General features: G+C 38.7%; 1 protein-coding gene across 2 annotated transcripts in view; it reads right to left on the bottom strand.

Annotated features, from left to right (window-relative positions):
* The window catches only part of XPO6 (exportin 6), a 96373-nt gene that overhangs the window by 37488 nt on the left and 38749 nt on the right, over positions 1-20136 (bottom strand). Inside the window, exons 6-9 of one of the 2 annotated variants that reach the window (XM_032460580.1) lie at positions 18365-18463; positions 9716-10169; positions 6341-6467; positions 1470-1579 (exon numbers count right to left, since the gene is read on the bottom strand). In XM_032460580.1, coding sequence (XP_032316471.1) covers positions 1470-1579; positions 6341-6467; positions 9716-10169; positions 18365-18463 — 790 coding nt within the window. The remainder of the gene's footprint in view (positions 1-1469; positions 1580-6340; positions 6468-9715; positions 10170-18364; positions 18464-20136) is intronic. The other variant, XM_032460581.1, reaches the window with a different exon arrangement.

Raw genomic sequence — 20136 nt, 5'->3', positions numbered from 1 at the left:
CTAACCATCCTGCAAGCAGTTCTTAGTATGTTCACTGTGCAAGAGGAAATGTGCTCAGCATGTAACTTGACCAAAAGTAACACTGCTACCATGAAGCAGAAAAGGAATTTAAACTCTGCACCACTGCTCTTCTACTGGTGCAATCATCTGCACAAGCGTATATTTAATATTAATAATGTGCTAGCATATATTTTCTCAATGGAACCATATTCTCCACACCTAAAGCACATTTGTACTGTGCTTTAAAAAGCATTTTCATATTAATCATTTCCTCAGTTTATTCTTTCAACAAGTCTGAGAGATGTGAAAAAATATCTACCACTTAAGTATAGCAAAATCAGGCACAGCCCCAGAACCAAAGGATGCAACTGTTCGGCATACAAGAAAGAGAAGTTGGCGGAAGTGCCTTTTCTTTGAAGAATCTCATTCAAAAACACAATTACTCACAGTTGGCAAATTCACTAAAAATAGGATCTACTGTTGTGTAAGAAGGTTTCTGAGTTACAAATATACTACCCATATGACTTGACACCATAATAACTTTAAAAATAATTTTGGAAACAAAAGTGCAAATGCTTAAACATGGAATGCAAATACTGTTTAGAATTTTTAAAACTCATAAAACCTCAGTAATAGAAAGGGCTTTAGAGGTTCAGTCCAACTCTTCCCAGACCAGGGATGGAGGGAGGGGGAGTGTGTCTTCACCATCTCCATTATACCACAACACAATGTGCAAGGCGTTCTAGATATACTAGCTTTAGGTATTAGATATATAATGACCACAGTGTACAGGAAACATACTCTCTGCCTGCAAACAAGAAAAATGGGCTTGAGAAACATATGAAGAAAACAACATTTCCCCATTTTCTGTTTTCTAAAATATAATAAGTATAAAAATAATTATCTCTGGACTGTGGGATTACGGATAACTTATCGTCTTCATATTTTTCTGTCTTTGCTAGTTTTTAAAATAAATATTTTTATGACAATTATTTATTATTTTATTAAGGAAAATTTCAAGCACATACAGAAGGAGTAAGAATATAATGAACCCCAAGTTCCTATCAACTAAGTCTGACATCAATTACCAGCACATGGCCAATCCACTTTCCCCTATAGTCCCAGGGAATTATTTTAAAGCAAATCCCAGATGTCCTATCATTTCATCCAATAAATACTTCCATTTATATCTCTCAAGTAAAGGCCATGGTTATGGGGGGGGGAACCAAGAAAGTATTATCATACCTAAAAAAATTAATGATACATATTACTTTTTTAATCAGAAAAATGTTTTTTTAAAAAGATATCTAAGGGGAAAAAAGAAGAAACTGCTCAGTGGCATTACTACCTAAATAGCTTACATGACTCAGTTTCACTAAAGTGGTCTGACTGCATGGTTGCCTCTACATGGTCATAAGAAAAACTAACAAAAAGGTCTATTTCTAGTTATCAATGTTTCTGTGGTTTACCTGTTGAGAACTGCTTCCTTGTCTCCCAGACGACTTTTAATTTTACTTGTCAGATAATCCAAAAAGAGCGTCCAGATATCCAAACAAGAGAAGTAACCTTCATGAGTAGGCTATGATGCAAAAGAAATCCAGACAATGAAATTACTTAATGCAGCTACTCCTTAGAAACACACCCACCAGCATTTACTTCCACCAGAATGGTACAACCATAAGCCTAGGTTCCCTCAGCTTCTTGATAACCACAACTGGTGTCTTTTATTCAGTCTTCATGATTGGTCCCTGGTAAACCTAACAAAACAAGGGTACCATGGAACACATCACTGAGGAGATACTATGCAGGACAGGACAAAATGATTCACAAAATAAGCCAGGTGAACACACATCCTAAAATCTGAGACTGTGATGCAGATAGCTCTTACAGATCATCCAGTTCCAATCTGTTTTAGAGAAAAAGAAATTGAGATGCAGAGATATGTTCAAAGTCAGGAGTAGGAGGAGGTCCCTTTACCTTCAGCCAATGCTCTTTCCACTACATACTATTACAAAACCAAAAATAAGTTTCAGTGGCTCCAAAGTGACAGGCTTACATATTTGTACACTGGGAAAGTAACATTTGCAGTTTTCCTACATAACAGATTGAAAATGAGCTTGTTAAATCTGACCCACAGGCTTTAGCTCATCTGAAAAGCAGGGGTGTCAAACAGGCAAAGAGCAACCTCTAGCCAGGTGCTAATAAGGACAAAGTGAGGAGATAAGAGCAAGTCTCTGCAGGGTCCTAGCGCCTGGACCACTGCACTCATCAACCTTCTCAAGAGCCTTGAGATTCTATTTTATGCAAAATACAAGCACTATATTCTCCAACATCTAGTCCTTCTCATACACATTCAGTTTTAACTTGTGGTCCCCCAATCCCTTATACATCCACTCGAATTCTTGCTACCTACAAGAACTCTTTGGTTTTACTTGTGGTTACTTCATTGAACTACAGTTTGGTGGCAGGTTTGATATGGAAAGAAATAATACTATCACCTTCATGGTTTATCAGTTTCCTTTCATTTCTGATCCACAAGAAAATCCAGAAGTTTACAAGGGCACATATGGAATCTGTCCAAGGAATAACTAACAATGATGGTGGTGACGTACAGTGAGAGTTCTGTATTCAGGCTGAGTCTGAGACAGAAAAACTGTAAACTTAAAAAATGTGGCAGACTCCAACCTCACAACCCACAGGGTAGCCCTGGAAGTAGATTGCTACAGCTCAGTCAGAACCACAGGCAGGGCCATCCTCAGAACACAAAATGAACCTGAAGAATAAGCAGGAAAAATAATTAATAAGCCATGTGGAAATAATATAGCAGACAGGTACTCGACTTGTAGCCAGGAGTTGTAGTCTTGTCTGGGCTTTGGCTTGCTGGCTTCCTGTAAGTCACCCAGTCGTCCCTCCTTGGCTTAAAAATAGTTACCAGCCCCCTTGCCAAAAAAACATAACTGATCAGATGAATGTGGAAGTGCTTTTGAGAAAAGCCACCTCATAAATCCAAATATTATGGCTATGTCAAAGTTCTTCACAACTATACACATCTTCCCCACGTCTTTCAATTAAGGATTTACTATGTGGCTCGAGGCTAGGAAAAAAGGGTGAGCAGATACACTCTCTGCAGGACCTGAAACACCACTGTTCACATCCATATCTACAGCCCTCACTGTGAGTGCACTGTGTACACTGTCTGCAATCTGGCCTTTGACAAATGCTGTGGGAGCAGATCATTAAGGTCACAAAGATAGGCTGACTGCACTTGAGTTATATAACTTTTCAGAGCCCTCCCAGACCCATTTTTAAAATGTACCTGTACTCAGATTTACCTTTTAGGTCCCAGGGCTGGTTAGTCACTAACGATCCTGACAAGTTTCTTTAAGAAACTAATGATACCACTCTTGTCTCCAAGTGGTTTCTTTTCATTGGCACTGGTCTATTTGATCTTTGCAATAGTCCTGGAAAGTCGACAGGTATTTTGTTTCTTCCCATTTTACAGATAAAGAAACCATGGCTCAGAAGTAAAGTCACCTGCCCAAGGTGGCAAGGAACAAAAACAGAACTAGAACATGGATCTTAAGGCTCCAGGTCCAGAGCCCTTCCCCCTCTGCCACACTATCTCAGGCATGTTTTAGGAAGAAGGGGCAAACTGGAAACTGCAAGACCAAGAAGGAACTGGTGATGATACAGCAAGAGAAAGAGGAGGACAGAAATCATGTGCTTATACAGACACCCCAGGGCCTCAGCAAGCAAGGAAAGTAACCGTGGAGGCAAACACGAGGTGTGCACTAGTGGCTGGAAGGACCGTGGCGGGACGCTCAGGTGAAAGAAAAGACGCAGGAAAAGACAGAGAGGGAGCAGTTAAAGGACGATACTAACGCCGTCTGTCTTATTACTGTTCTTTGAAAATGTGCTGACCAGTACTAAAATTTCCATGAATTTTAGGCTAAGTACAGTCATAATAACCCTCTTAACAAAAGAAAACACATGTTTTCTCATTTTATAAATAATTAAACTATGATAAAGGAAGAATACACTGTTAATGAATAAATGAGAACTTAAAGCTCTCTCTTGAGAGCAATTTCTTATTCTTAAATCTTATCCCAAAGAATTCCACTCCTATCGAGTGCACCCTGCCATCTTTTCCCCTCCCCACTTCTCTAGAAAAGGGCGGCCTCCCTGAGGCTGAACTGCCCGGGGCACCGCCCAGGGCTCAGAGCCTGCTTCTGCCTGCACCTCAAGGCCACCGACCCCCACAGTCGAGAGTCTGCGCCCAGAAAGTTCTCACATGGGAGACCAGGAGAGTACGGGGAGCTCAGCTGACAGTGACCTGCTGGTGAGGGAGGACGAGAGAAGCCTGCTGTTTGCTTCATGACCAGTCTAGCTCTCTTCTCAGTACATAACATATATAAACATATAAAACCAGTTCAACAGAAAACTAACATGTAGGATTCAAGTGAACAATCAGAGAAGATGAACACGGAAAGACTCTAGAGGTGCCCACTACAGTCTCCTTAGGTGAGGAAACTGAAATCTAAAGAAATTTAAAAGACCTGCCCAAAGACAGACCTAACAGAAAAACCAGAGCTCAAACACAGAACTTTTGGGTCCATGTCCAAAGAAGCAGGCATAAGACATGTATACTTTAACACATTTCTTTCACTTTCCTCTATACCATGTATACCAGAAGACCCCATTTAATAAAGGGAACAAAACTGCAAGACATTTTCCTTCTGTTTTTCCAAATAAACCCCTTCTCTCTGACCTCAGCACCGGCTCTTTATCTCTCTTCCATTTCTGCTACACTTATTCTAAGGTATCTATCAAATCCTTCTCTTTTTTCCTTAAGACTTCTCTGGATCCATCCAAAACTCTCCCACCTCTGAGCTTTCTCTCCTACATCCTCAAACTCCTACGTCTCATTACCTCTTCTATCCCTTCTTAGGCCTGGTGAGCTCAGCGTGTTTCCTCGCTCTGCACTCACACGTCCCTCTATCAGACATCTTGTCACTTCTTCAACCGCTGATCCTCCTGCACCTGCACCCTCCCAAATCCCCTGTGACACACACACACACCCCTTCCAGCCTCCACCCTAGCCTTCTCCTCTAGCCTCATTAAGTTACAACATCAGTGATTTAAACAACCAAAAAAGTCTACTTATAAAATCAGGTGCCCTCACTGACCCAGCAGTTTCATCCCTAGTATGCACCAACAGAAGAGCCACACATGTACACCAAAAAGCACGGACAAGAATGTTCACTGCAACATGATTCATGATCGCCAAAAACTGGAAGCAGCCCAAATCAGCAGCAAAGTGGGTTTTCTAATGACTTCCTATAAAACAATGAGTACTGCCACACACAACACAGATGAATCTCATAACACGATGTTGAACGAAAAAAGCCAAACAAAACAAATACACATTGGGTGCTTCTATTTAGAGAGGTTCTACCACAGGCACAACTGTTCTAGGAGGTAAAAGTCAGGACTAGGGTTACTTCTCGGGAGGAGGGGAGTGACTGGGAAGGGACACGAGGGGATTTCTGGGAGTGCTGGTCACGTTCTATTTCTTGACTTAGGTGATGGTTAAATGGTCTGTTCATTTTGGGAAAGCTCATGAAGCTGTTCATGTATGATGTATGTACTTTTCCATGTGTGTGATACTTCAATAAAAAGCTGATTTTAAAAAGACACACAAGTGATAGGGTATGATGGAAGTGTCTAAAGCTGGACTGTGATGATGGTTGTACAAATCTACAAATCTACTGAACATCATTGAACAGTAAAATTACAACGGATGAGTTTCTTAGTATGTGAGTTTTATCTCAATAAAGCTGCTAAAATACATACACAAATAAAAACTACTGGGTCACCAGAATGTAAATTCAGTGAAGGCAAGGACTTTGTTTTGTTGAATGGGGGAAACAAGTGGATCCATCAAAACTTAACTCTTGAGAGCTTCACTATTTATAATCTCCTTGTGGGAATTTTTAGTGCTAGTTGCAGGCTAAAACTAAAGGCCCTAACTTCAGACTTTTTCTATATTTTGCTTCTCCAACATAATAGTGGTTAAGAGGGCACAGACTCTATGGGTTCTGGCTCCCCCACTTAACTAACTGTATGACCCTCAGCAAGTTTCTTTGTGCCTCCGTTTCTTTATCTGCAAAATGGGGATGATAATAACACCTACCTCATAGGGGCGTTATGAAGGATAAATGTGTTAATCTTCATATAGTAAGCACTATATAAATGTTTGAGAAATAAGTAAGTTCTTTCTCCCAAAGAAAACAAAGTAGACTTTGGGGGCAGGAAGGAATGGGCAGTTCTGATGCTTTACCTGATGAAATGTGTACTTGAACAAAAGTGTCAAAAACTCCACCACAGGGAACTGGGAGTAGGACTCAATTCTTCTTAGGTGAACACTCACAAAGAGCCGCAGGAAGTCAGTAAACTTCTCAATGTAGCTACATAAGAAGACAAAAGGTAACAATGAGAAACCCAGCCACCTCCTTTGAACAGAACTCAAATTCAATCCAAATTTCTTTCAGTATAGAACTATACAGATTTATAACATATTTTCAGTTAAAAATATAAAGGCCTGCAACAATTACCTACAGGTCAGGCAACCCTTCATTCCATTACCACCTGAAACATAGCAGAAAAGCAACTTTAATCCTCAGACACTATCTTGTAAGGCATCTTATAAGCTAGTGCTCTCATATTTTCTAAGTCAGTGTTATGACCCAATTAAAGTAAAGGAAATGGTACTAAAAAGTCAGTGGGCAGATCATGTGTCATATCAATGTGGGAGGTCTGGAAGGCTGGTTTTCTCTGCTAGGAGGCCAAAATATCAAAATGAATGTGCTAATAAAAGCCAAAAAACAAGACAAGGCTACAAAAAAGGCATGGCATCCAGGTAAGATATGTTCAGTTGCAACCTAGTGTTCCCTTTTTCCCCCACCCTCTGGCTCCTGGTGCTAACTAAACATAGCACATCCCAATCCACTCTGAAAGTGATTTCAGTGTAAGAGAGGAGGGCTGTTAGAGCTGGACAAGACTCAGGGACAATTGAGTGATGCTTCATTTTACAGATGAGGCCCCAAGAGATAAAAGTGAGTGGCCCAAGGTCACTCAGCCAGCACATGGCAGAATAGGACTACCATCCACTCCCCATCCAGTGCTGTTTCTTTTCACATCACAGTGAATTCCCAATTCATTTGTATTCAAAAATCATTTCACAGAAGAGCGTGGGTCACAGCTGCAAGGATAAGAGATTTTTGTTATTAAATACACAGCACATCACCACTCTCACATTTCAGAAACTGTCATTTTGAGCCCCTAAATACCAAAAGGTGATTCGAAAATGAGATGGACACACCTCCATAAATCACATTTCAAAGACTGCTGAAAAAAGATAAAGATACACTAGGCCTTCAACAAAATCTGAATAATGGCTAAAAGCAATTCTGAAACTCCTAACTGCAAAAAGTTTTTTTTTTTTTTTAAGTGAAGATACATGAAACAGTAAAGGGGAAGAAGATAACTACTATTGTGAAGAGCAAAACTGGCCCATAACGAAAATGTCCCATATTGTTCCTGGGACCTATCACCCTGAGGGTGGCCCATCTGTCTGTGTGACCACCACACATATGGGCGCTTATGTGCGGCTTAAAAAAAAGAAAAACAAGAACTAACCTTTTTAATAAGGATCATGGGGCTAAATACTTCAAAAACAGTAAAGCACTAATCAACTGATTTTAGAGATGGGAAGTACAAAAAGACTTCTCTCTGGGGCCTTCAGTCCCTAACCCTCCAGAGCAGGAACTGCTCATTCCTTGCTCAGTTTACTGCTCTTTAGGAAGGTGCACTCATTTCCCTACCACCCACAAAAGAATAAAGAGAAGTCACGGGTCAAATGCTATGCAATCTCAATTTTATTGTAATCTCCAACCCAATTTTTTTTTTTTAAAGAATACAAGCAAGACTGTTCAGTAGCTAAAACTTCAGATTTTATTTCACCTCATTTTCTTTCCCTGGCCCACCTTCTGGTACAGGTGCTAATGAGCAGTAGAAAGTTAGAAAAAAGGCAGTAGGGGAGAAGAGAAGCAAAGGACCTGGTTAAGAAGCTCCTAAACAACTGAGAATGGACTTAGCTGTTGAGAATTAGTGGTTAAGGGGCCCAGGAGCCAAGAAGCAAACACACAGTATTGGTCATGTCACCTTTCTGCTTCCAGGCACCTCTCAGCTTTCACAGGGCAATAGGAAGCATAGGATTAAAATATAAAACCGAGAGCACACAAGTTATACGTAACAAAATCAGCAAATAGATGACCCATGATGACATTTCTACACCACCCAAACAGAAGCCATAGCAAACATTAGACTACAAGTCAAAGTCTAAACAACTGATATCTGATGGTTGGTACAAGCAGCTAGGTACTGTTGTGGTTTTTTTTTTTTTTACATATGAAAATACAGTCTTTCTTAACCAAAGCTAGAAAGGATATAAAATTGTGTCTTTGAATGCTAATGCCTCTAAACTCAAATAGAAAGCCATTACCAAATAATACAAATAAAACCAACACATTACCATATTAGATTATTAGTTCTTTTGTGATTATACAAAGAAAATTTCACACAAAGCTTGTTTACAATGAACCAAACCAAAATAATCTTCCGTGCCAATTTTTTTAACTTTAGAAAAACTTACTAAAATCTCTAAATTTAAGAAGCACCAAACTGTCTTAACTTTAGGCACTTGACTTTATATTCTGCTACTTACTCTAAGGAAAAGGAAACGGCTTAATTCTGTATGACTTAATAACAAAAACAAGCGAAGGAAAATTGATTAAAATACTAACAACTTTTGCTGCGAGGCAATCTATATTTACTAATTCAATACGATTCATCTGCTTGAAAGTTTCTGAACAGTCAACATAACATTCTTAATATAAGTTTCCAGGTTCCCCCCCTTGTTTTCACACAGTAGTAGCATCATATTAATGAAGGCTGTAAGATACATAAATGACACCATCTGTAAGGGAAATAAATGAGACCATGCCTCAGCATACTGTGGAGTCATCCTTTAGAGCTCTTACTAGAGAGAGGCCAGGTGATTTGAGGCTCCATTTAAGAGGACAGTAACTGAGAAACACAGGTGTGTGCCCCCATTAATGTGCCCACATTATCTTCTTTCTTTAGGTGTAAACTCGTCATCAGTATAAAATTCAAAATAATGACAATATTTCTATGCACTGCACGATGTTCACTTGAGCAAAGTCAAATAGTAAGACCCGACAGGCAACATCAAGTGAGGAAGGGCGATTGTAACTCCTGTACCTCCACGGGCCTCCTCTCCTGTTCTTGGCTACGCATGACCGGCAGTCTCAGTTCCTGCACCATCTCAGACCTGCAGGCAAAGAGTGAGGAAGAGGGCGGACGAGGGTGGAAGGGAGGACAGAAGATGGATGGGCAAAGAAGACAACCAACCTACACAATTCACAACCACTTTTCTAACTCAACTCTTTCCCTTAACCACCCTAGCCCTTCCAGCTAAGCTCAGACTTACTGGTACACACCTACCTCTCCGTTCCTCACCAGGAGCCCCAAATTCTGAAACCAAAAAGGATTACAGACACTATGCAGCACAATGTGATAAAACAGCCAAGGCCCATTCTCAGGGCACAGCCGACTCCACACCTGTTCTCATTACCTCTCATCGAGCTCTTCTAGCCTGCTCTTCACCGTGTGGGCATTGTTATCCTTGGTGATTTTCTGCAGGAGGTAGAAAGTCTGCTGGAACATACGCAGTAGGTACTCCTCGAATTCCATAGGCACACAGTTCTTGGACATGAGTTCATTGATGCAGGACATGGCTAGGACCCCGAGCCGGCCGCGCTCCTGACCCAACACACAGTTCTGGCTGCTGCCATTAACTGATGCCATCTTCCTGGCCCGGATGTCACAGCCAAAGCGTGCAAAGTGGAAGATGGTGGTAAGGAGGGATGGGGTGATGCTGGCAGACAGAGGAATCCAACTGAAGAGATGAGCCAGGCACTCCAAGGCCAGGGAACAGATATACTCACTCTCCGCATCAAGGATGGGGATTGGCTGATTCAACAGTTTGGCTGAACTAGGACTCTGCAACAGGTTACTCAGTAAGTCACCTGAAATACAAAAGGCTTTTAAGATACAATGCTATCAAATTTCTCACAAACCAATTTAAGTAATTCTCCTTTAAAAAACAAGAAAATCCAAGCATTAGTATAAAGCAGACGCTCCCAAAGTTTGGTCCAGCGATCCCTGAAGGTTCCTAGGACCATTTGGGGTGGGGGTGGGTGAAGGGGTGGTCACAAATTCAACACTATTTTCAAAAGAATGTTATTTTCCTCTCTTTTATTATCTGACAGGTGTACAACAGAGCTTCCCAGAGGCTACAATACATGTGATATGCACCAGTGGAAAAGCAAAAGCTATCTTATCATTAAAGAGATTTGCTACATATTAAAGAGATTTGTGACAATGTAAAAATAATGCTGCTCTTATTAGTAAAAACTTGTTTGCTTTTGAAAATATTTTTCATTAAAATATATTATTTGTTATACACAGAGTTCATCACAGTTTTTTTTTAAAAAAATAAATATTTCTAAAATTTCCCAGTTTTAATATTAGTAGATAAAACTCACAAAGCTCTCTGAGGACCTCAATAATTCTCAAGAGTTAAGGAGTCCAGGGTGAGCGAAATGGGTGAAGGTGGTAAAAGGTATAAACCTCCAGTTGTAAGACAAAGGAGTCCTGGGAATGTAATGTACCACATGGTGACTATAGTTAACAATACTGTACTGTGTATTTTAAAGTTGCTAAGAAAGTAAACTAAGTTTTCACCACAAGGAAAATAATTTGTAACTGTGTGGTGATGGATATTAACTAGATTTACTGTAGTGATCATTTCACAATCTATACAGATAGCAAATCATTATGTTATTATATACCTGAAACTAACACTAACAGTGTTATATGTAATTTATATCACAATTTTTTAAAAAGAGTAAACAGGTCCAGAGACCAAAACTTTGAACATACTGGGCTAGTCAAAGACTGGCATCATCAACATAATCCGGAGCTTCTCAGAAACACAAATAATCAGGCCCCACCCACACCCACTGAAGGAGAACCTGAGGGGAGCAGGACGGAAGCCATGCTGTTACAAGCTCTCCAGGTGATTCTTACACTTGCTCAATTTTTGAGAAGCACTGAACCAAACACTAAAGGAAAGCATGCAAAATGAAATGGGGGGGGGGGCGCTATAAAATGATTTCTAAAGAAGAAAAATATTCATAATTATAACAAGAAGAAAACTTTCCTGAAATAAAGATGCAACTATACAAAAGGGCTTATTCTGCCCCAAGAAAAAATTATGAAGAGTAGTCAATACATGGGGGGAGAGGATAGCTCAAGTGGTAGAGCCTGTGCTTAGCAAGCATGAGGTCTTGGGTTCAATTCCCAGCACCTCTTCCAAAAATAACCTAACTACCTCCCCATACTTAATTAATTAATTAATTAATTAATTAATTAATTAATTAATTAAAATAAAAACAAGCCCATTAAAAAAAAGTAATCTAAAAAAAAATCTAAAGAGTAGTCAATACAAAGACTTTGGGAATAAGGAAGGAATGGAGGAAGAAAGAGCACATCTACAAAGGAGAAAACACCAAACTCACTTCACCACAGTAACACTCAAAGCTAAAATACAGTGGTGCAGTGTCTACAAGTTCTAGACAAAGAATGACTTAATCCAAAGGTCTCCTTAAGAAAGGTGACATTTTTTCAAACATGCACAATTCAGATGATATACTGCCCACAAATTCTTAAGGAGGATATTGAACAATGAAACCATGCAAATAAAGAAACAAAAATAAAGAATTAAGGAATGAAGAGGCTGTGGCAAAGGGACTAATACAAGCATTGAATTTGAATTAAATATAGAATCAGGACTAAAAAATGCAGGAATTATAGAAGGGTGTGCTAGCTAACTTTCTCATCTTTCAAAAGCAAGAAGTCTCAAATTATATGGTCTAAAATTAAAACAGAAATTGGTTTTCATAATCTTTTTTTTCTTAACCTTAAAGACATCTTTTACAAACTAATATTCTTTGTGGAAAAAGCATCTCAAGGTCAGTACTCCTTCCGTTAAATACTTTCTGTTAAATCCAAGTAAAACTAAAATATAATTGTTTTTATTAAAAACAAAAATATGTATGTCATTTTATCTCTTTATTCAGTTTAATCTATCTTTATCTATAGATATGGAGAGAGAGAGGTCTGGAACGATGTTATTTCTGTATGGTGGATACTAGGTAAATTATTACATTTCATTTTTTACCTTACAGCAGGCAGTCCTCAAATGCTTTGGTCTTAGAACCCCTTTACACTCTTAAAAACTATTGAGGCCATCAAAAAGCTTGTTTACGTAGGTTATTCCTACTGATTATTTGTCATATTAGAAATTAAAACTCGGAAATTTTTAAATACTTCATTTAATGGTAAACCCATTACATGTTAACATAAGTAACATTTTTAAAGGAAAAAATTGTATTTACACCCCCCAAAATTAGTGAGAAGAATAGCACTGTTTTTACATTTTAAAAAATCTCTTTTATGTGTGGCTTTAAAAAAGACAGCTAGATTCTCTCATCTGCTTCTGTATTCAATCTGTTGCACTATGTTGTTTTATTGAAGTATATGAAGAAAACCCAGCTTCACATAGATATGTAACTGAAAATAAACGCCTTTTTTTTTTAAAGGGAAAAGGTAATTAGGTTTATTTATTTACTTATTTTTTAAGTGGGGGTACTGGGGATTGAACCCAGGATTTAAGTGTAGGTACTGGGAACTGAACCCATGTGCATGCGAGGCAGGCACTCTACCACTGAGCTATCCCCTCCCCCTGAAAAAGAAAAGACGTATTTTAGTGGTCTTTTCAGGTAATTGCAGCTATTGCTTTAATATAATATTAAAAATTGATGAGTACTAATTTCTAAAAGGTTAATTGCTAAGGTAGAATCTGAATAAGCTATTTTATTCAGTATACTCATGAGAGAATGAGAATAAAAATGACAAACAATATCTTAGTATTTTTATAAATACATCTTTGACCTTAAAGGGTTTGGGGGACCTCCAGGGGTCCCCAGACCTACTCAGAACTGCTGTCTTATACTAATGTTGGATTAACATGAACAAAGTAGTTCACCTTTCTTAGCTTCCATCTCCCTAACCATTAAAATGAGGATTTTTGTGACTTATTAATAAGGGATTTGATTTCCACTGTTATAAGTAGATTAGAAAGTTGTCCCCTGGCATCTTATCTTAAAGGGCATTTGTTGTTTCTATTCTTTAAGAGCTACATTTAATACCAGATGAGCCTCATCATGATCTCAGCTATCCAAACTGATAATCAGAAGACCTGATTTCAAAGAACAATGCAAGAAAGATGTTCAAGCAGAATCTGCAAACATTTCAGTTTGTTTTGTTACTAGATTAATTTTTGATTTTTTGACTTGCTGTGGTGGCTTTCCACTTGAGTCATACAATTTTCTTTCAATGACTGTTTCTGGCATTGCTTTTTTCTGATAGCCATTTATGAAAGATGCCAAAGTCAGAGGAAATCATCATTACTCAACTATTAGAATTATCGGGGCATGTATCAACCAGGATCAAACTGAGGTTTTAGCAATGGAGGAACCAACAGATAGCACCTCAACATGATCTTGTATTAAACCTGGATATCTTTGGGCCCTTGGGCCTTTTTAAAAGTATCTTGAAAATTGTTAAGTAGAAGTAAATTCTGGCTTTAAAAACAAAGCAAACAAACAAACAAGGTTAGCCCTATTCTCTTGCTCAGAAGAATTTTTCCAGAGTGGGACTGCTAAGTGGGGGAAAAAAGCAAAATATTAATGGTAATAATGTTGTTAAGAATAGCTACCATTTCATGTGCTGTTATCTGCTTGGTGCTGGCCTAAGCACTTTTTTCTTTTTTAAACACACATATATATATATTTTCAGATTCTTTTCCATTATAGGTTATTACAAGACACTGAATATAGTTCCTTGTGCCATATCTATTTTATATATAGTAGTGGTACCTGTTAATCCCAAACTTCTAATTTATTCCTCCCCTCCACTTATCCTTTGGTAACCATAAGTTTGTTTTCCATGTCTGTGAGTCTATTTCTATTTTGTAAATAAGTTAATTTGTGTTATTTTTTTTTTAGATTCCACATATAATTGATATCATATGGTATTTCTCTTTCTCTGCCTAACTTATTTCACTTAGTATGATAATTTCTAGGTCCATCCATATTACTGCAAATGGCATTCTTTCATTCTTTTTCATTGCTGTGTAATGTCCCATTGTATATATACCACATTTTTATCCACTCATCTGTCGATGGACATAGGTTGCTCCTGTACTAAGCATTTTACATACAGTCTCATTTAAATCTCCTAACTCTAAGGTAGGTATTACTATTATCTGCATTTACAGACTGTTAGAGTAACTAAAATACAAATAGATTAAGCACTTCCACCATGTTTCTCAGCTCCTAAGAGACAGAGCAGAAACTAAAACCTAGGTCTGGCCCCAAAGCATATGCTCCTTCCCTGAAGGCAGTCAACTACAAGATTGTGCAGCCGGGAAAATGATCAGTCAGAAAGCTAATACTCAAATATAGAAAAATACGTAGGCTCTAAAGTCATATATAAAAGAATGTGTATACACCATGACTACAACTGTAGAAAGACTGAACAGGATTATGCAAAGGTAAATACCGTTTAGGTGGAGACGATGATCTCTGATTTTTTTTTCCCTCAGAACAAGAATCTTTTAATGTTATAATAAAATTATAAAAAAAATCTTTTAATGTTATAATCTTTTAACGTTTTAATAAAAATTATTTTATTCAACTTTAAATACTTCAAGAAATTTTAGTAAACTGTAGCAGAGTTTTTCCAAAACTGTATTTTAATCAAAGTGGAAGGAACTGCCACAGAACAGAGACCCTGCTTCATGCTGCAGCATGTCCAAAGCAAAGCTGAGAGAGCTTTCTAACAAGCACCCTGAGTAAGAGGGCACCTTGGTCAGAAAACCTGTGAGCAACTTCATCATCCCTGACCTGGGCAGACCAGGGCAGGCCCGGGCGGCAACACGCACGCGTGCCCAAAGCAGTGCGTGGGCAACTCCAGTGCACTTACTAACTTGGAAGTGACTCAGACGTGGCTGGAACATTTGTAATGGACTTTCATGCAAAGATCCCCTCAGCTTTTTCATTCTAATTATTGAAATTTTATGTTTTTCTATTCAGCTCTCTATTTACTAACTCAGAGTTTCTCAACCTCAGCACTATTCACATTTGGAGTTGGATAGTTCTTTGCTGTTCTGCGCATTGCAGGATATTTAGCAGCATCTCTGGCCTCCATTCACCCGACGCCAGTAGTACTTTCTCCTTCAGTTATGTTAACGAAAAACATTCTCCACATTGCCAAATACCCGCTGAAGGGCAAAATCACCCCAACTGGGAACCTCTGACCTAACTGTAGCCTCAGTCCAGTAAAATGGGGAGAAACTCTTTTCAGGGAACCCCTGGGAAGGAAGAAACAAGATTACAGGAGTTGTGAGTGACCCTCTCAAGTCCCTTCTTTCCTTAAGTGAAAAGAACTGCAAGTGCACGAACATGCGCAACTTGGAAAGACTTCAGGAGAAAACAGGAAGGTATAAATCTGTCTCAATCAACTCGAGCTAAGACATCTACACCCTGAAAAACTTTCTATCACCAGTATATGTACAGATCTATATGTGAAACTAAATGCTATCTGGACAAGAAAGATATACCTTAATTTTTACTGCAGAACAAACAAAGTTAACTCAGAACTACAGTATTTATATAATTTCATTTTGTTCACTTTTACTTTCATTTTTCAACCAGGTTTCATTCTTTGAAAGTGATCAGGTAGAAAATGACATTACAAGAAAGTGGACGAGAAAAGAGACCAAAAGCCAAGTCTGACAGGCAGCTGGGCAGGGTAATGAGAGCCTGGCAGGGACTGCTGATGAGGTGTGTTAAGGAATTACTTGTTTTACTCATTAAGCCCTAAGGTTGCTCAGAATCAACTTCCTCCATAAAACTGAGCTCACAGTCAAGAAAGCTAAATAATTTTCTAGAAGTTTTACTGTTTAACTAGGTGTCTTCAGGGCACAAAGGCAGTTAAGCAAAAGAATCAAAATGAATGTTAATTAAATCATCAGCACTGCCCAAATAATGGGGCAACATCTGATGACTTCACTTGCAACTGTCATAAAGAGAAGAAAAAAGTAACAAATGAACACGCAATTCTTTTTTTTAAAGAGGAAGTATATCAGTTTGAAAACTTACTTAACTTCCTACTCCACCCGCCCCAGTCTCAATTTAGTTTACTTTTTCTCAAATACTAAAATTCAAAACTTCGAAAATTTTAACAATGGCTAAGAGGCAACTTGTGAGAAGTTTGTACCATATTTTTAGGTTTTGTTTATATGGAAATGTCACGTGAGTTCCTATTTTATTTCACCTAACCTCATAAACTAAACATAGGCAATACATGAAAGAAGCAAGCATTTATTTTTGATTTCTATTATCTGATATTCCCCACCCCGGCCTCCAGAAAAATAAGTCTAGCAAAATATAAACTGAGTCAGCTCAGAACGTATACCTGAATGACGCCAACTAAAACTCCCAGCTTTGGTACTAGAAAGCGATTTCAGAAAAACAAAGTTTTACTATACTTTACTGAACTTTACCAAACTGCTGCTGCTATCTTAGTTTGGATGCCAAGCTAGTATTCAACTACCTTAAAACAAATCTAATGCAAAAGAACTAACCTTTGCAAACAATTGTTTAAATAAGATGACAAATTTTAAGATTAGCCAAACTACACAAGATTCGAAGGCATACACTCGGTAAAATCAAATCTCTGCATCTTTGTAATGTTTTTCTTTAATCATTCAAATATTGCAAAATATGAATCTAAGTCACCTCAAATATATACTTTGCAGGAGAGAATGTGGCTCAGTGGTAGAGTGTGTGCTTAGCATGCACAAAGTCCTGGGTTCAATCCCTAGTTCCTCCATTTAAAAAAAAAAATTCAATAAATCTACCCCACTTTAAAAACCTACTTTGAAAATGAAGGTTTGCCACCAAGTACAAATAAAGTTCAATTTCCTATAGGCTTTTAATATACTCTAGAACTCTGTAATAGTTTTTAATCTAAGAAGTATGACAAATGACTCTCATAGTTTTTAATCCAAGTATGATAAATGGAATTAGAGTAAATTACTAGTCCTCAAAACTTCATGAAATATTTCCTCTCTTTTTATGGAAATATTTTCAATTCTATAGTAATTCTGCAAGAATTTTAACTTCCACACAGTACGACAGGCTACAGAAAACAGCTTGGGCTTAGAAATGTCTGATTTCAACAGCCCATTTCCTTGAGGTAAAGGAGGAAAATGTGGAAATGTTTCTCATTAGCCACATCAACCTTTACAGTAGAGGAAGAAGTATGTGCCATTTCACAGGATGTACTGTACTTGAAAAGCATCTGTGATCATTTAGTGTAAACAGAAACCATTTAGAAACTAAAAGTTGCTGCTCAGACACAATTTCCTCTTTCCATCCATCCTTGAAAGTAGCCATTTTTAGGTGAACTGCACTCTGACTTTTACTGTGGACAATAACTAGCCACCAGTAAACTATTTAATAACCACTGTAAATATGTCCATCCTTTGGCAACTGAATCTAAACTGATAGAAAGTCAACACTGATTACTGCACACTGGTCCCCAATCTGTCCAGGCCAACATGACTTCCCTGAGCCCAGTGGGGAAGAAAGCACTCCACATTCCCACGACCCCTCCTCCTGCCACCCACCTCCTGTGACCCGACCCCTGAATAACTGCAAAGCAGACCCATCACACCCACAGGCTCATGCCAACCTCAGCATGAGCAATTGTCATGAAATTTGAGAAAAAGGAAAAAAAACAAAAACCAAAAAAAAAACCAGGAGGGACAGCCATAAGCTGAAGGGAATAGGAGTGGATGACAGAAGATCAAAGGTGCCATCCTCCATATGGGCAAGGAAAAAAAATATGTTGTTCAAAATACTGTATTAGAAAGTACAAGTTCTTACAAGGAACTAAGAAAGCTAGCTACTCAGAAGACATGGGCAGAAAGGCCAAAAATAGTTTAAGGAAGAATCTGCATCTGTATCTTGCATAGATAAGCAATTATTACCCAGCCGAGACCCCCAACTGCATTTAAAAAGAGGAATACCATGTGTGGTGCAGACCATACCACTTTCTCCTGAGGTCGGGGATGGTGGTGGGGTGGCGGCAGTCACACTGTGTTTGTCCCAGACAGTCTCCAAGATACCTACCAAGAGAGGAGAGGTTGAGTTCAAGAGAGAAATAAAATCCAACATATGAAAATCAGATTTAGAAAAACGATGTACTGATATCTTTCATCAAATACCAGTATTTAAATGTCCATCTGTATGTCAAACTGCTTTTTCTGGACAACACCACTTGGATATTCCAAACTCAATTTATCTTCTCCCACAAACCTGCCACTAATCTTTTTATATTCCTCACCCAGTCAACAATACCACCCCACGCAATCTAGGCATCTGGCCTCTGCTCTCCTCATTTGGCCTCACCCTCCCCCCACACAAAGGCATCATCATGCTGAACTGTTAGCTGTTCTTCCTCATGTGTCCTTCTTCTCAACCTCTAACTTGCTCTCTTACCTTCAATCCCAACTTGACCTTTCAGCAGACTAACTGCTACCTGTCTGTCCATCAGAATTCCAATCAGCTGTCACCTCCTCCAGGAAGTCCCTCCTCAGTTTAGCTGTACATAAAACATACCTCTACTATAACTCTTTTAACACGCTGTCTTTCTGCCATACTAGAATATTTAGTACTAGAGGGCAGGGACTGTGTTTTATTCCTCTGTTTATCTCCTTACAGGACCTGGCACCTAAAATGATCATAAAAATTACAAGATGGAAAACCTTGAAAATACCATGCTAAGTAAAAGAAACCAGACACAAAAGGTCACATATTCTGTGATTCCATTTTTATGAGACATCCAAATAAGAAAATCCATAGAGACAGGTAATAATAGATTAGTGGTTGCCAGGGGTTGGGGGTGATGAAAATGTTCTGGAATTAGATAGTGTAACAGTAGCACAACCTTGTGACTATATTAAACTACACTTTAAAAAGATAGATTTTATGATAAGTGAATTAATTTCAATTTAAAAACTTTAATGTCCGCCCAAGTAGGACACAGATATCAGACATGGTCCCTAACACCAGAAATTTAATATCTAGTTTCTAGTTTGGGGTGTCAACAAACATGCTTTGAATGAATAAATGCTCTGAGGTTTGCATTTCCCCCTAGGGATTTGGGGAAGGATGGGGGTGCGGGATAACAAGTTTACTTTTAATCAAACATTCTTACAAACAATTTTAAGTGCCCATTACATGCCAAGCACTTCTGTAACACATGCAAAAAAAAAAAAAAAAGTTCCTAGACATCCAAGAAGAAACCTGGGTAGAAGAGCTGGGGATAAAAACACTTCTTTTCAGTATAACGTTTCCCTGAGCAGCGTGGCTCGGCCTCATGGCCTGGTGCTGCACTCACACCTCAGAACCAGCAGCTCCACTGATGGCGCAGCGAGGCACGGCCCTCGCCCTCGTGATGCGGGGGCTCCGCTCTCTTCCCACCCTCCAGTCTCATCTGCAGTTTGCCTTCTGCTTATTCTTACTCTTCACTCATCGTCATGAGGCTCTACTAAAACATACAGGAGGACAAGGCAAATGCTATGTACAACTACAACCCAGGGCACAGGGTGCTGACTCCACACCTTGTCTCACTTCCTGACACAGGATTTGAAATGTTCACATCTTCCTCCTCCAACTTCTCTTGACCTTAGATTCAAATCATCTTAAAGTGCTTGCCACCCACCTTACTTAGAATGCAGTAATCAGCATTTCAATCACATTCCTATGACCCAGTCTCTACTTCACTAATCACAGCTAT

Source organism: Camelus ferus, chromosome 18, assembly GCF_009834535.1.
Source record: "Camelus ferus isolate YT-003-E chromosome 18, BCGSAC_Cfer_1.0, whole genome shotgun sequence".
NCBI classification, from domain to species: Eukaryota; Metazoa; Chordata; class Mammalia; order Artiodactyla; family Camelidae; genus Camelus; species Camelus ferus.
Note: the sequence above shows the minus strand (reverse complement) of the source record. Positions and strands in the feature narration are given on the sequence as shown.